This window comes from Lagopus muta, chromosome 5 (assembly GCF_023343835.1).
Source record: "Lagopus muta isolate bLagMut1 chromosome 5, bLagMut1 primary, whole genome shotgun sequence".
NCBI classification, from domain to species: Eukaryota; Metazoa; Chordata; class Aves; order Galliformes; family Phasianidae; genus Lagopus; species Lagopus muta.
The window spans coordinates 6,010,613-6,025,383 of NC_064437.1; the positions used below are offsets into that span (position 1 = coordinate 6,010,613).

At 43.6% G+C, this 14,771-nt stretch overlaps 2 protein-coding genes across 3 annotated transcripts in view; one reads left to right on the plus strand and one right to left on the minus strand.

Moving 5' to 3' along the window:
* TTC39A (tetratricopeptide repeat domain 39A) overlaps positions 1–8,877 on the plus strand; it is a 49,155-nt gene extending 40,278 nt beyond the window's left edge. For both annotated transcript variants that reach the window (XM_048946257.1, XM_048946259.1), the window contains exon 18: positions 1–8,877. In XM_048946257.1, coding sequence (XP_048802214.1) covers positions 1–121 — 121 coding nt within the window. In that variant the 3' untranslated portion in view covers positions 122–8,877.
* RNF11 (ring finger protein 11) overlaps positions 8,315–14,771 on the minus strand; it is a 26,392-nt gene continuing 19,935 nt past the window's right edge. Inside the window, exons 2-3 of the mRNA XM_048946260.1 lie at positions 10,081–10,250; positions 8,315–9,533 (exon numbers count right to left, since the gene is read on the minus strand). Of these exons, the coding sequence (XP_048802217.1) occupies positions 9,362–9,533; positions 10,081–10,250 (342 nt within the window). The 3' untranslated portion in view covers positions 8,315–9,361. The remainder of the gene's footprint in view (positions 9,534–10,080; positions 10,251–14,771) is intronic.

Sequence of the window (14,771 nt, forward strand, 5' to 3'; positions counted from 1 at the left end):
ACAAAACTACAAGAATTACTCCATGGAAACGAGAACACATTTCAGAATTCAAGCTGCCCTGCATCAAGCCAAATCCGCCCCAGAAAATGGAATGCACTCCGGAGCCTCGGCGGTGTCGTAACTTTCCCTTCTTTGATGTCCTGTTTGTGGCAGACTTTGGTGCAGACAATTACTGACACTTCAGAATTATTTTTCCTTCTCTTTCAAGTCGGTGAGAAATCAAGTCATTCTAAATTTTAGAGATGATACATAAAACATGAATGTAATAACAGGGCAAAAACTCTCAAACCAACCATAATGCATAAAACATTTGTTTTTCCAACAGTCGCTTTTCAAACACATTTGTGTAGCTCTCCTCTCAATCGTGTGCCTTTTCTTGCTTGTTCGCAACATCTGCTAAGCAAGATATAACATCAAGTGCAACAACTGGAAAAACAAACCCTGCACCTTTTGGGGTTCACAGAATTAATCAGTTAGCTTTATGCGCTCATCTGGATTCATACTGCTAGCAGTTGAGAACGAAGCATTGCTTTTTCCAAATATCTGCTTACTTGAAATGGTGTGAGAACAGTGCACAAGAAGCACAGCAAGGAGGAACTCTGAATTCTGGGCATTTTCAGTTATGCATAGAATGTCTTTTCTGTAGCTTTTAGTGGTTACTTTTTTGCTGCTATAAGAAACTTACCGGTGGAAAAAAGCCATGCAAGTTCCTTGATTTCCTTCAGTCTTGTCTTCATGTCAAGTCTGCTGCTTGTTGTGGCTGAATGATTTGTGGGGGGGTCGGGGGTGGAGAAAAAGATGGTGGCAAGATAAAGCTTTACTGCTTTGAAAAGTTAAAGAATGGGTGGACTTTATGAAACAGTTCTGTCATCAGAACAAATGTAATTTAAAGTTTTCATTGTATTTAAAGCACAAGTCCTTGAAGGTCACTTAAGAAACAGCAATACTCCACTGGATGCAGAGCAGTGTGCAGTCACTGTGACAGTCACATCCTCCTTACAGTGGTTGTTGATGGGTTTGCCTGCTTGAGATGCCCATGTTTGAAGAGATGCATGGCATTGTTTCCTATGGTAAGGTGCTCAAGTTGGAGCAGGCTCTCCTGACGCAGTGCTCTGCCCTTTACAAAAGAGAGCAATTTTCCTTTTTGCTTTTTCTTGATGTTTTTGAGAATCGTGAGGAAGGAGGTGTGCTGAGAACAGAGCAAAGGGCTATAGCTCCGTTCTGATGCTGTCTGCCCTATCACTGCTGCTTTTCTGCAGAACTGGTGCAGCCAGAGGTAACACATTTTCACAGTACTTAATGCTCTCCAAGCCAGCTCCGTGCTTGTACACCTGTGTTTATTGAGGACACTCTTCTACCTCCCTTTTGAGAGAGATTCTTCTCAGTAACCTGTTCTGATGTGTGGAGATGGGAGGTTTTTTGGTGGCCCTTTTTCTCCAATGGAGATGCTTGTCAGGGAGATTCGTATAGAAGTACCTCATGGTGAATATTCTTGCTAAAGTGATTGTTCCTAGCAAAAGAGAAAATTGACAGTTTATAGCTCTGCTTTTACCTCTCCTAAGGAAATGTCATTGTTTTATAATGCAAATTAATATGCAGGGAGACAGAACCACCTGTTCCTCAACACTGAGAACTTGCATTGTATTAAAAATAGACACCCTTTATAAAACTCTTCTCCAGTTAAAATTATAGATGAAAAATTCATTTTTTAAAGTGATTTTCTCGTATAAATCCAGTTCAGGTAAATATCTCAGATACAACTCAGTATGAGCAGTTAACGCTATTTACATATTGCACATCAAAATTTAAGTGTAAAAACTCAGTCATTCTTTGTATAGAATAAAGAAAGATTCTTGTTCTATTTCATGCATATAACGCCTCTTCTTCCAGTTGTGTCCTTCTGAAATATTTTGGCACTCTCAGCATCTTCTGAGCAAGCAATGTGATGAAAATTAGGATCATTTGTACTGTGCAGAAAGTGAACAGTCCTTACAACCTTAGATTCATCTCTCAAGGCCACTGAAATGCCCTTTTGGAATTTTACCACAGCTGAGTTTTGCCCATGCTCTTCAATGCAAAGGACACGCTGTGCACTGCACACTCAGCTCCCCTGATTCTTTGCCACAATGAAAATCCCAAGGTTTTCATAGTCGTCTTTGGTTGAGCACAAACGCCATTGGTATCTGGGATTGCCCATCAGGCTGCATAACCTTCCCATTGCTTCTGAAACTGCTGCATTCTTCTGAAGGAGCTTTCCAGAACTGTGTGTTGCTTTATCAGTCTGGAGCACCAAGTGCAGTGGATTAGGGAAAGCACAGTTGGTGTGAGAAGTTCTCAAACAGCCTGAAGCTGTATTCACCTACAAGAAAATAGTGGATATCACAGTGGTATCACAAGTCAAGGATTTTCAGCGTGGCCCAAGATCCAGGAAAATATTCCTTTCAGGTGGATAGAGTAAAGGCCTCATTTGCAGAAGCAATTCTGTGTTCAAAGTCTGTGTACCACTCAGAAATGCTCATGTGATAAGCTTTAGCCAAGTGCTGGGTTGAACTCTGAATCCTCAGCAAAGCTGGAGGGGTCAACCAGACAGAAACTTGCTCTCACAGCAGAAAGCAGAAGCTCAGTAGTACTAAGCCAGCAGCATAGGAGCCTGCTTGAATTTGTTACTGATGCACAGTTCTGTTATGGTCTGCAATTAATGCATCATGGATTATTAAAGACTGCCCCATTCTAGCAGTGCTTTTCTTCACACAGCATTTGAAACTTTGTCTTTTGTAAAACATAGGATTATATCAAGTATTTCCTCCCATTTCACATTGATTTTTGGCATTGCATTCTGTAGTAAGTTCAGTGCCTTAATATGTCTTGTGATCTATAGCCTGGATCCAGGGTAGCTGGAGGATGATGGAGTGACAGTTTGCCTACCTTTGGCCCAACAGAAGCAGCTCCTTTGTGAAACCATGCTTCCCCAGGGGGCAGCTCAGAAAGCAAAAGGCAATCCAGAGAGCTTAAACACAGCACTCTGGGCCTCCTGCTCCACCTGCAAGATGCATCGCTTTGCTTCTGTAGCAAAAAGCACAGCAGCAGTGCATGTGTGTGTGAAACGGTGAAACAATGTGTTCTACGCAGTTCCCCCTCTGGGAGGAAGAGGAGCAGATAAAGAGGTGAGTCACACTGTTTACTGCTCTACAGGAAAATGGTTAATGGTTGGAAACGTCACTGATGAACAAGATTGGAAAACCTGGACAGGCTGGAAATGAACTCACTTCTTTACTCATTATATTCTGCAGACAACCTTTTGTGATAGATAACATGCAGACTATGTATCGGAAAGTTCTATAATTGAATGATTTGTCATCATAAAATACTTTAAAAGATGCTTGCTAGATTTGCTCTGGTGTTACAAAAAAAAAAAAAAAAGAAAAGGACGTACTTTAAGTCCAGTCCCTGTCTCTTACGAAAAGCAACAGAGCTAATAAATATCTGTGTTGCACTGTGGTAAAAATCTGCATAGTGTTTGCTCCAAATTCAACAATGTTTTTGTAGGACTGGGATTCATTCCATTACTTTCTGGGTTTTTGTCATCTCTGGACCTACTTACATTCATTGCTGGCTGAACACAGGCAACACGTTTGCTTAGAATTATGCATTGTGCTGAATTCCACTTGCTTTAGCTCTCCTTGACTACTACACAAAAAGAGTACAAAGCGTTCACAAACACCCAATACACTGTTAATGGGGTTCTTCAATTTAAGAAAAGAAAGAAGCAAACATTTATCTCATGGTAGTCAAGTACTGGAAGAACGTTTTCAGGTCTGTGGCTGAAAAGAAATGTCTGTTTTTCACATCTCACTTTTACATAAGTCTGTTTCTTAGTAATTCATCCAAATAGTCATTGGAATCAAACAGGCCATAATATTTACTGAATTTTAGAAGAAACAGATGATTGAATGTTGCATCCACATTCTGTGCTTGTGAGAGAGCCAGTGATGGTTACAGTTACTGATTTAAATAAGGTAGCTAGGCCTTGTCTTTTTGACTGCTGTTGAAATAATTGAGGTTATTACAGAAATGCTGGCTTGAGTATCATTGCTACAGACTGGTTTTAATGCCTGTCTGTGATGCTGCCTCGACTTTATGTAGGTTTGCTGTTGGAGCAGAGGGCAGAGCTCAGGGCTGAGACCTGTGAAAGGCAGCACAGCTGTGGCTGTTTGGGGTCCAGCTGTGCTGCTGTGTGTATGCTTCTGTATGCATTCTATGGACTCTGCTTTTGCAGAGGGCTGGCACAGAAGTTATCAGATGCTTCTGTGTTTGCCATAATGCTGTGTCAGTCTGTGTTGGTGATGGAGAGTGTGGAAGGTGTGCAGAGCTCCAGCACCTGTGTGTGTCTGAGAGCAGCACTTTGTGCTCTGTTGCGGTGCCTGGTGACCAGGAATCTGAGTTTGCTGCTGGATCTGAGCTGGATGGTTGCAGAGCTCAGGCCTCCTTGTGTGTGAAATACCTGGACTTGAAGCACAACAATGCTGGCTGTGGCACTGATGTTGCGTTCATCCTGGATGTAAACAGGGAAATAATGTCATCTGCCTGTGGGCCAAAATCTGCCTTTGCTATTGCAAATTCTTTGTGATGAAAGATCTCTGATCCTAGTGTTATCTCCAACTGAATGTTCAGTAGGTGGTTACCAGGAGGAAAGTGGAAATGCAGGATAACTGTGAAGCATAGGAAGAACTTTGGTTTGGATATTCTATACAGCAGCTGAACTTGGGGTTCTGCTGGGGCAGGTGGCTCAGGTGTGAGCCTTTGAGCTGCAGCGTTGTGCGGTGCTCACCTCTCATCCAGTGCTCACCTCTCATCCAGCACTGTGTAGGGCACACAGATGGAAGGGGCCATTGGCACCTTGGATGGTGGGCTGTGCTGCTGGAGCTGTGCTTGGTGGTGATGGAGCCATGGCTGCAGCTGTGGGGTGAACTGGTGTTTGCAGTGGTTTTCCTGACCATTTGGTGATGGTGTGAGCTGCCAAATGGTGAAATGACAGAAATATATGTCACAGTATATATTAGTGTATTATAGGTGTAAGTTGCAGAAGACTTTGTGTAGCCAAAGCTTTTTAAAAAGTTATCAGAGCTATTTGAGCTATTAACATCAACAGTGAAGAAAATTAAATAACCATGTGAGAGACACAAAGCAAAAGCTTGGACACCTTTGGACGTGATGCTTTGGAAAACGCAGGGAGGTGAGGAGCTTTCCTGCTGGATCTGGGAGTGTGTGACATACAGCCTTCTGCAGGGAGGCACCCCAGAACACAGAGGCAGTGTGGAGGCAGTGGTTGTACTTCACTAGAAAGCAGCCCTGTGCTGCAGAATGAAGGAAAAGTGGAGCCCTTCAGCAGAAGGTGGCAGGCTGGCAGCACCTGTGTGTCCCATGAGCTGGAGCAAGGCCTGCTTCTGTCCAGAGTAAGTGCTCAGTTGGAATGCTTTCGTTTGTAATAAGAACATTCTTTGGTGTTTCAGTGCTGCAAAGAACATTTTTATTAAGGTGTTCGTTTTTGTTTTTGTTTTTCCAGTTGAGGATGGAGAAGGACTGGAGGGTTTTGGTTGGTTCTTGCATGGCCGATCCCCTTTTGCTGGTTAAAAACACGTACCTTTGTGCTGCTGGAAACACAGCAGGTGTTTTCAGTGATACTGTTTTCATTTATACAGATTTCTTCCTGCAGCTTTACATGGCTGTAAGTGGATACACAGAGCAGGTACTGCAATAGTCAGACTGACAGCATGCAAACATGGTCATTTCTTCTACTTAAATCTAGAAGATGCTTTTGCAGATTGTATTTGGAAGTTCCTTTTACAAAGAGGTATAAACTTCACATTTCATACTGAGAATTTCAAAGAGTAGATTTAAATCTGCAGAGGACAGTTAGGCATAAATAATGGTCTGAGATGCACTGTATGTAACAAGTTAATCCTTGAAGCTAATTTTTATTCTGGCTATTAAGTGCTCTGTGGGATGAACTTTATGCATTTATAGGTTATCCAATATTTGTATTTTTTCAGCAAAAATAGGGTGTTTGTGACATGCTGTACTTCCAGCTGCCCAGCAGCCACTTTGCACATCCCTTCTAACCCAGGATTGCACCTCAGCTGTGTTTGGTTTCAGCCATCTCAGTTTTGTTTAACTGACTCCGCTGTGTTTTCTTTTTACCACGACTGCACAAGAACAGGAAATGGCGAAGTCTTGAAGCTGTGGCAACTCAAATCCAGGTATTTCACAATCCCTCTGCCTGGGCGCATGCCCTTGTAGTGCTGCAGAGAGGGCTTTCAGCTTCCCAAGCATACAATTGCCGTCAGCCCTGGGAAGCTGAGAGACAGAGCTCTGAAAACCCTCAGTGGTTAAAGCCTTCCTCCACCTCCAGCTCTTGAAGAAATCCTCTGGGTTTATGTACATGTTTACCTCTCAGATTTACAAAATGAACTGGCAGAACGTAGTAAGGATGATCATCTTTAGACATAAAATGATTAAAATAATAATTCCAGTAGCATGCAAGTATTACAAGCCTAAAGGTCTTTATAAAACTAAGTATCTGTTACTTGCCATTGCATTTCTTTTGCCTCAGCAGGAATTTTGCTTTCTTTTGTTGTATGAGACAAAATCCCTTCTGTAAGCTGCAGATACACCTCGTGCCTTCCCTGCTGGAACAGCAGTGCCCTCATCCCCACCTGCTCTGGTGCTGTGGCTGCTCTCAGTATAAATGGGACTACACACTGCTGCGGTGTCTGGCGGTGATGGGGTGCACAGATCTTCCACCTCAGTGCCTCTCTGTGCTGAATGGAACTGGGAGGAAGGAGCTCAGGGGCACCCTGAGACAGAAGGCAGATGCTGCCCTCACCTCCCAGGTGCTGGAACTGAGACACCGTTCTGGTCTCAGAGCTGTAGCTGAGGTTCATTGTACACCTTGTGTCAGATTGAATTTGGATGAGTTGCGGCTTTGAATTAGAAATCAGCCAGAACAGCACTGCACCTAAAAACTTGAAAAAGTCATTTGATTTATTTGTTTTATTTACACATCTGTTTTGAAACTAAAATTTGACTTTTTCCTTTTTTTTTTTATTTTGGAATGTTGCTGTGTAATCAACTCTAGTTTTAGCCCTTCCAGCTCTTTTTGTTATTCACCAAGTACTGTAATACTTTTTTCCCATAGGCCAGTAAGTACAGCAGTGGGAAGCTTTACCTATACAAAGTGCTGAGAAACGCATTCATCTCAGTACCACTCACTCCGTATTTCTTTCAAGTCTTCCTTAACGAGGCTTGTAATAAATAAAGACTAATACCAACATGACAATGCTGCTTTTTAAAATTGTTCATTTGCCAGTTTTAACAAGATAAAATAACTAATACTTAATGTGGACATTGTTTTATGTTAAAAAAAAAAAAAGAGAGAAAAAAAAAAGAACTAACCCCCCCCAAATGAAGAACAAACACCCCCAACCAGCCAAAAGAGGACACAAAGGAACACACATGGAATGATGAAAAGGAACAACTATTTTGCACTGAAAAATATTGCACAACTTCAGGTCTGTCTGCTCCATTTTGCTCCGAGTAAGTAGGTACGTATGAGTTAAGCACAAAACTGTGTCCAGGCAAATCTGTGGAATTTGAGTGAATGTAGGACTGTAGACTGCTTTGCTTCCAACTGCAACTTGGAATTCTTCAATAAGAGAGCAGGTTGCTACCAGCTACAGGAATAATAAATAAGTCAACATGTTGGTTCTACGTTTTGCTGACTAACCCTCCAAAAAGTATCCATGCCATGCACAGTTGTAGCTGGTCGGTAGACAAGGTCAAAGTACTTGGGACTTTAAGCACAAATTGATAGAACAATTACTCAAACTGCACGTGAAAAACAATCAAGAACATTCCCTGATTTGTTGTGGTTAACGTGAGATTGCATCTCATTTTGCAAGACTGAGACTTCTCAATGTATCAGCGCTGCATTCAATGCATACAAGTCACTGCAGGGTACATTAAGAAAGAAAAAAGAAAAAAACCAAACATGCTAAGTGGATAAAAGTTCTTTACAGCTACAACCTTGCAAGACCACCTTGTAGTAAGCACATCATTTTGCTGCAGAAATGAGCTAATGGTGTCACTGGCTACAGCAGTACTATTCTCCCCCTTCACTGCTGCTATGACAATCTGCATCCATATAAACGCTGCGTTTATGCGCAGAACAAAATATTTTTTCTCTGCTTGATAAGATTTCTTTTTGGTGGACTGCCGTGTCAGCAGCAGGGCTTAACAGATACATGTAATACAGGAGACTGAGATACAGTATGTTTATTCTTAACTTCTGAAACCTAAGAACTACAAGAACAAGAGATGCAGTATCCATTTGCTGCAATTCAAGACAACCATTTTTTAGGGAGAAAAAAGGAAGAATAAGTGATTGCTTCTAACACTATATTCTAATTTTTTTTTTCCAATTGTGGTAGCTTCACTGTTTATCATCCTCCTGGTCCACTTTTATCTTGATCAAGTTCAGGTAGACATCCAAATGTAAGGATTTGTTTTGTCCAAACCGAAATGAGTTCTAAAATCCATGACACCATAATTTCAGTTGCAGGACCTGTTCTGCATCTTCATATTCAACATCACTTGCAGAAAAGGGGTAATGCATCTCAGTTTGCTTACAAGCTAGGAGATCACTTCGAAGTCTGCATATTCCTAACTGCAAACAAAATATAGCACTTGTAACAGGTTATAAATAAACTGGTTTTCAAGCATAGAGCCAGCCCAACAATAACAATACACTATTAAAAAGACCTAAGGCAATGAATTCCATCTCCAATGGAGGGAGAAAAAAAAAAAAGAAAAAAAAAAGAACTGTGCAAACAAGCTTAAAACTATTTCTTTGTGCCAGTGTTATAAAATGTAGATTTTAATAAAGCCTTGACCCAAATGCCAGGACTCGTGAAAAGAATCAGAAAAAAAAAAAGTTACTTTATTTAGGAAAAAAAAAATACTCTTATCTTACTGCTAATAAAATTGGATACACGCAGTTTAAACATTTACAGTTGCTGTAACACTTTACAATTCCTATATATGGGTGTAAGAACAAACATTAAAGACAATGGTGGGTCAAGGCTTTACATTAAAAATAACAACCTACTTTTTCTATATTCTCTAAAATACTATGCTTTTTTTTCCCAATATTTGCAGCCATTCAGGAGTATTTTTTATTCATTAGGAAATGTATATTTTGTGCATGACCTTAATTCCTAATTTCTGGCTCTTTGGGCTGAATGACAAAAGGATCAAACCCATTGAAGTGGATGGTCTCCTTGGAGGTTCACGGAGAAACCCTGGCTCAGTTAGTCTCGTATGATGAAAGCAGTGCTGCATCCACTGGCTCCATGCAGGATGGACAGGTAAAGGATCTCATCAACCAGTCATCTATACAGTCCAGGTGGTAGATGTGCATGCATGGCAGAAATCGAATAGGGTCCCCATACACAAAGTCCATCATACAAATGACACATCTGGGGAAACAAGAAATAGTTACGGTGATGGCAGCACTGGAAATGAAAAGCAATGCAATATCTATCAGATACGACCGTCTCAAACAAACTTCTGTTATTATTGACAGATATGGCAAGATTTCTCTGTTACATCAGTGCTGGCTCCACCCAGCACTGGATTTCTTGGTGTTTTCTTCATACTACAAGCCCCTGACTGCAGCATTAGCAGGAAGCCTGCAGCCAGGGCTGGGGCAGCTCAGCATCCTGCACAGAACTAGAAACAGGAGATGGGAGTCATGAAGTTGAGAAAGCAGCAGCATGGAGTTATTTTCCCATAAAGGGAAGAAGAAAATAAAAGGGCATAAGTTACACATATGAGGGGAAAATACATTTTGTTTGTAGCAGAAAAACAAAGGATAGAACAAAGAGGCTTCTGCGTGGAAGAAAGCTGCGTCAAATTACACTTCCTGAAAGTAAGGCAAACAGAAGGACCAGATGAGGTTTGCCATGGGATGTAGCACAGACCAGTGGACACCCACAGCAGCTCTGTGAAGTCAGTGGAACTTACTCTCTGATCTTCTTCTCGGAGCCATCTCTTCCAGGATCATAGACTCCCTTCGGTAGGTGCTGGATAAGGCCTATCCTCTGCGCTATTCGGATTTGCTCTTCCTCTGTCAGCTGTGTTGCCAGCCGGGTCTGGCTGGGGGTTGGGTGATACACAGGAACAGGGACTTGCTCCTAAAATTAAAATATTTCAGTTAATGTTTTTTTTTTGAAAAGGCTTTCCTAGTGTTTCCTAGCACAACACAGGCAGCGTATTTAACTTTTCCGCTCTCAGTCCTACAAATGTTTCAGTGATTTCCCACTCCTCCTTTGCAAATTCGTGGCTGAAATTATGTACGAGATGGGTTTGTGAGTGACACCACAGCCCTGCTTCAGGACACACTGCTGGTGTTCAGTAAGTTTGGTTAATTTCCTCAGGGCTCAGGCTCTGTTTCACAAAGTCACAGTTCCCTTCCAATGCAGCTGTCTTTGAATGGTTCCTGTGACCTGTGCGCTGCTGGGATAGGGGCAGCCAGCAGCTGAGGGTGACCCGTCATACAGCAGCACCCATGGTGTGGCTCTGACCTGCATGCCAGGGAGATAAAGCATCACTCCCCTCCCTAACACCGCACCTCTGAGCTGCATGCATCAGCCAGGGCAGGGCCCTGTCCTGTTCTGATGTTGCAAGCACCACAAGCTGCCCGTGACTTTATGTTTTCATGGCTTTGCTGTACTTCTGTGGATTACACTAGCTGGGGGGGGGGGGGGGGAGACAAAAGTGAGTGCTCCTCCATTTCTCACAGAGAAAGGAATGCTACTTGGTTCTCAGAAGCAGGGCCAGGGCAGGGTGCAGGTGTTTAATACAGCAATACAGCTCCCTTGGTAAAGTCCTGACAGCAAGGGGTTACAGAAACATAAAGAAACGCAGATACTGGAGGAAGAAAAAAGATCGAGGAACTCAAAATGTCTGAAGTAGCATGACGTGGAACTGCCAGTGAACAGCTCCACCAGCACAACAACCCATCTGAGCACAGCATCACTGCGTAAGAAACTACAGCTAAATGAGATCCTGCTGCAAACTGAGCCCTTTGCATTTTGGACAGCTCTTGAGACGATCCTTCAGTCACAAGCCCCAAGCTGACAGCTTCAGGTGGGTTTGGGACAGTAAGCACAACCTTGCACACTGAAGGCCAAACAAGGCCAAAAAGTCTCTCCCCTTTTCCAGCTGCATACCAGCACCTGCTCCTACCAACCCTCCGAGGCCATTCCCCTGAGAACTCCCTCTTATTTTAGGGCCAGCAGTGTCTTCATCCCCTCCACACTCCACAGCACAGTGCCATCCCAACATGGCAGCTCCCAGCCCCTGTCTCAGCTCCCTCTCAGAACAGATCCATGGCCCCGTGCCATGGCCCCCATTAGGGCAGGGGACACGGGACGCTGTGCTGGCCACATCAGATGTTGCAGTGGCTCAGAACGGTGCTGCCTCTCTGCACAGGAACATGAAAAACCAGGGGGCAATGGCTGCCAGGCTGCTGTGACAACACATAAATCGTGTTACTGTAAATAAAAACGAGTGGCTGTTCCATTCCCCGATCCCTGACACGCTGTCTGATGGCACTTTAATCTCTCCTCCAATTGCTATTAAAAGCCTGCCCAGCCCGAGCCAGAGCCCGCTGTGTGGAACCATGCCAGTGAAATGGAAGAACACGGCCACGCACAGTGCAGGGGTCAGACCTTGGGGAGCATCCACAGTGACCATCCCAGAGCCACCCACTCCACAGTAGAAGCACAGAATCCCTATGGGCTCACAGCCCCTCTGCACATCTCTGGGTCCATCAGCCCAGACACCACAAGGCCCCGCATCCTGCAGGGTGGTTCTGGGGACCTGAGGCTGCACTCCAACAGTACTTGTATATACATACATTAAAAAAAGATCAGGTTATCCATCTAATTATTGCTATACTCCAAAGATGAGCATGGATTTATTGCTCTTCTGGCTCACTTTTATCTACCATGGAAAATATTTCTGCAACTGGAATTACAAAATACTGAATTTGTAGCCAAAGTCTATGTTCTTTATCATTGGATAAAGATGCCAGGCGTTTCAAACTAAGATGAAATTTCATGCTAACTATTCTTCCATACAAATTTTTACACACACACACACATATATATATATATATATACATATATATATATATATACATATATATGCATACAGGCAAACCAAACAATCAAACTCCCATATTAGTGTCAGCCAGCAAAACAAAAACTGCTCACTGGCACTCAGTTTGCTTTCATCAGTTATCCTTCCTTCCCCTGGAACACAGGAGCGGTGCTGCAGTCCCTGCATGGCCCAGCACAGCACAGGAGCAGCACGGCTCTCCCTGGCTCTGCACACACACGTCCTGCATTCCTATTGCCAGCCCTGCAGGAACAGCACCAATTCAGACTCCAGCTGTACAGTGGGGTTCGTGTCTTCATGTCATCCTCAATTCTCCTCCACTGAGGGAAGAAAGGGGGAAAATACACAGGGCACCCAGAGGTCAGCATTTTTTACTTCTAGTGTAAAATAAACATTTTCACACATTGCTGGAAGCCCAGACACGGTTTCTGCACATGGATTCCCAGGCACGCTTGGGGTTCTGTCTAGAAAAAAGTCTTTTTGTTGGAGGTTTTCTCATCAATGCAACTTACCCTGGTTACTTATGCTGCTGTAAAACTGCTGCTATTTTGTTTTACCGCATTTCCATCTTGTTCCTGCAAGTGTAATGAATTTGTAATTCTCTGAAAGCAGGTCAGTGGTAGATCAGAAACTCTTAATCCCTGGATAAAGATTATTTTAAGATCCCTGCACGCTGCATATCAGCAGTATGTTATCAGGGCTTTTGTTTGTTTGTTGCTTTTAATAATTGCACCAGCATGCACAGATTATCCTTTTGAGAAGGTCAGAGGTGAGACGAACAATTCTGACATCCAGCAGCTCCAGAACTCAACCCTCACTGCTGCCTTCAGCCCCCACCTTCCACCCCTGACCTCCATGCTGGGGTTCTGATCCTACCCAATTCTTTTTTGATTCTATCTGGTTCTTTTTCTCCTCTGACCAACGCTCTCGGTGCTGATTTGCACCTAAACATCACCAGCACATCTGTGTGCATTCAGTCCAACAGAAGAGACAAAATTCCCCCTACCTATGTTTATCCCAACATGTCTTCTGCTTTTTTGTCTTTCTCTCTTTTTTTTTTCCTAACAGACTTCAAATACCAGCAGCACAGCACTTACACTCCTTGTGGTCGCTGCCTACTCAGTTAATACAAATAAACTGTTCAAACTGAACAGCCCAGTCGTTCCCACAGCTCCCTTCTGCAGCCCCTCCAACGCAGCCCTGTCTGTCCTGCACTGCACTGTCTGGGGCTGCAGGGTGGTTCACATCCAGCTGCACTGAGGCCACACCTGCCTCCCCGCTGCCCTTACAGCACCGCCATCACACACAGCTTCAGCCTTCCAGCTTCCCACCCCCAAGGAACCCTGACAGAGACAACTTCAGCTCACAGCTCTGAAGTCAGGAGGTGAGAAAAAAGATCTCGCTTTTTCTGCTTCTTGCAAAATCCCCACTGAATTGTATGAAATGTTCTCCTCTCGCTACTTTATTGCTCATAAGGAACTAACTGGGATAATGGTCCAGAGGTCTTTTCTGGAAATGCCATTCTGACCGGGATGAAAAGACTCGAGCTCCATCCGTATGTTAATACCCGTTCTGAAATAATATCCTCCCCCAAGACATATTACTGTAAAACCACTTGCCATTATAATGTGCATTATACTGCAACTACAGCTTACTTTAATAATCCTTAGAATATTATGAGCAGACTGCCAAATATAAAAACCTTTTTCTGCTGTACAGGAGAGAACAGTTCATTTATAAAGCTGAATACCAGTTGCCATAAAACATCGCATAATGAAATCGTTACCCAACCTTTTATATTCCTGCTTCCAGGTAGCCAGGCAGTATAAATAACTGCAATAGCTGAGTGCTTAGGCTAAACAGTTCTTTTTAAAGAAAAATTCCCATCTCACCTCTCCCGTTTGGAAGAGGCAGCAGGGACTGACAGCTGGGCTGGGCACACGCACACAATGAGAGCCATCAAGATCGGGTTTGCCCAGCAGACTCAGGGTGAACTGGATGCACGCTGCCTTCCCAGACAGAGAAGAGCTGCTCCAGGGACGTGGTTTCACACTTCTTACATGTGCTGTCAATGCAGAAGACCATAGGCTGCCACTGTCCAGCCCTGCTGATGGCACCTGCTGCGCCACAGAGACAGCTGGCTGGAGATCTCATTGCCCACCAAAGCATCTGAAACACCGAAGGTTATCAAGAAGTGGTAGGAGAAAAGTAGTAATTAAAAAGCAGTAATTAATCCCTGGAAGCATAATCTCCTGACACAATCAGGTAATTTTTACATTGCCAGACTGCAGAGCAGGCTCCTCTGGCTCCAGGGCCACATCCCCGGGCGCATTCCCACTAAGCACGTCTTTGGTCACCAGCTCCCTGCTGGATTTAGCCACCCCTGTTCCTCCCTCCACCAATCCCATCAAATTTCAGGGGGTGAATTTCTGCAGAAAAGCAGTACTTGCACATTCCTGTCAGTCCCAGAGCACACAACCCCCACCTTCAGCCAGAGCCCTCCAACAGCTCCACTTGGGGCACCAGCACAC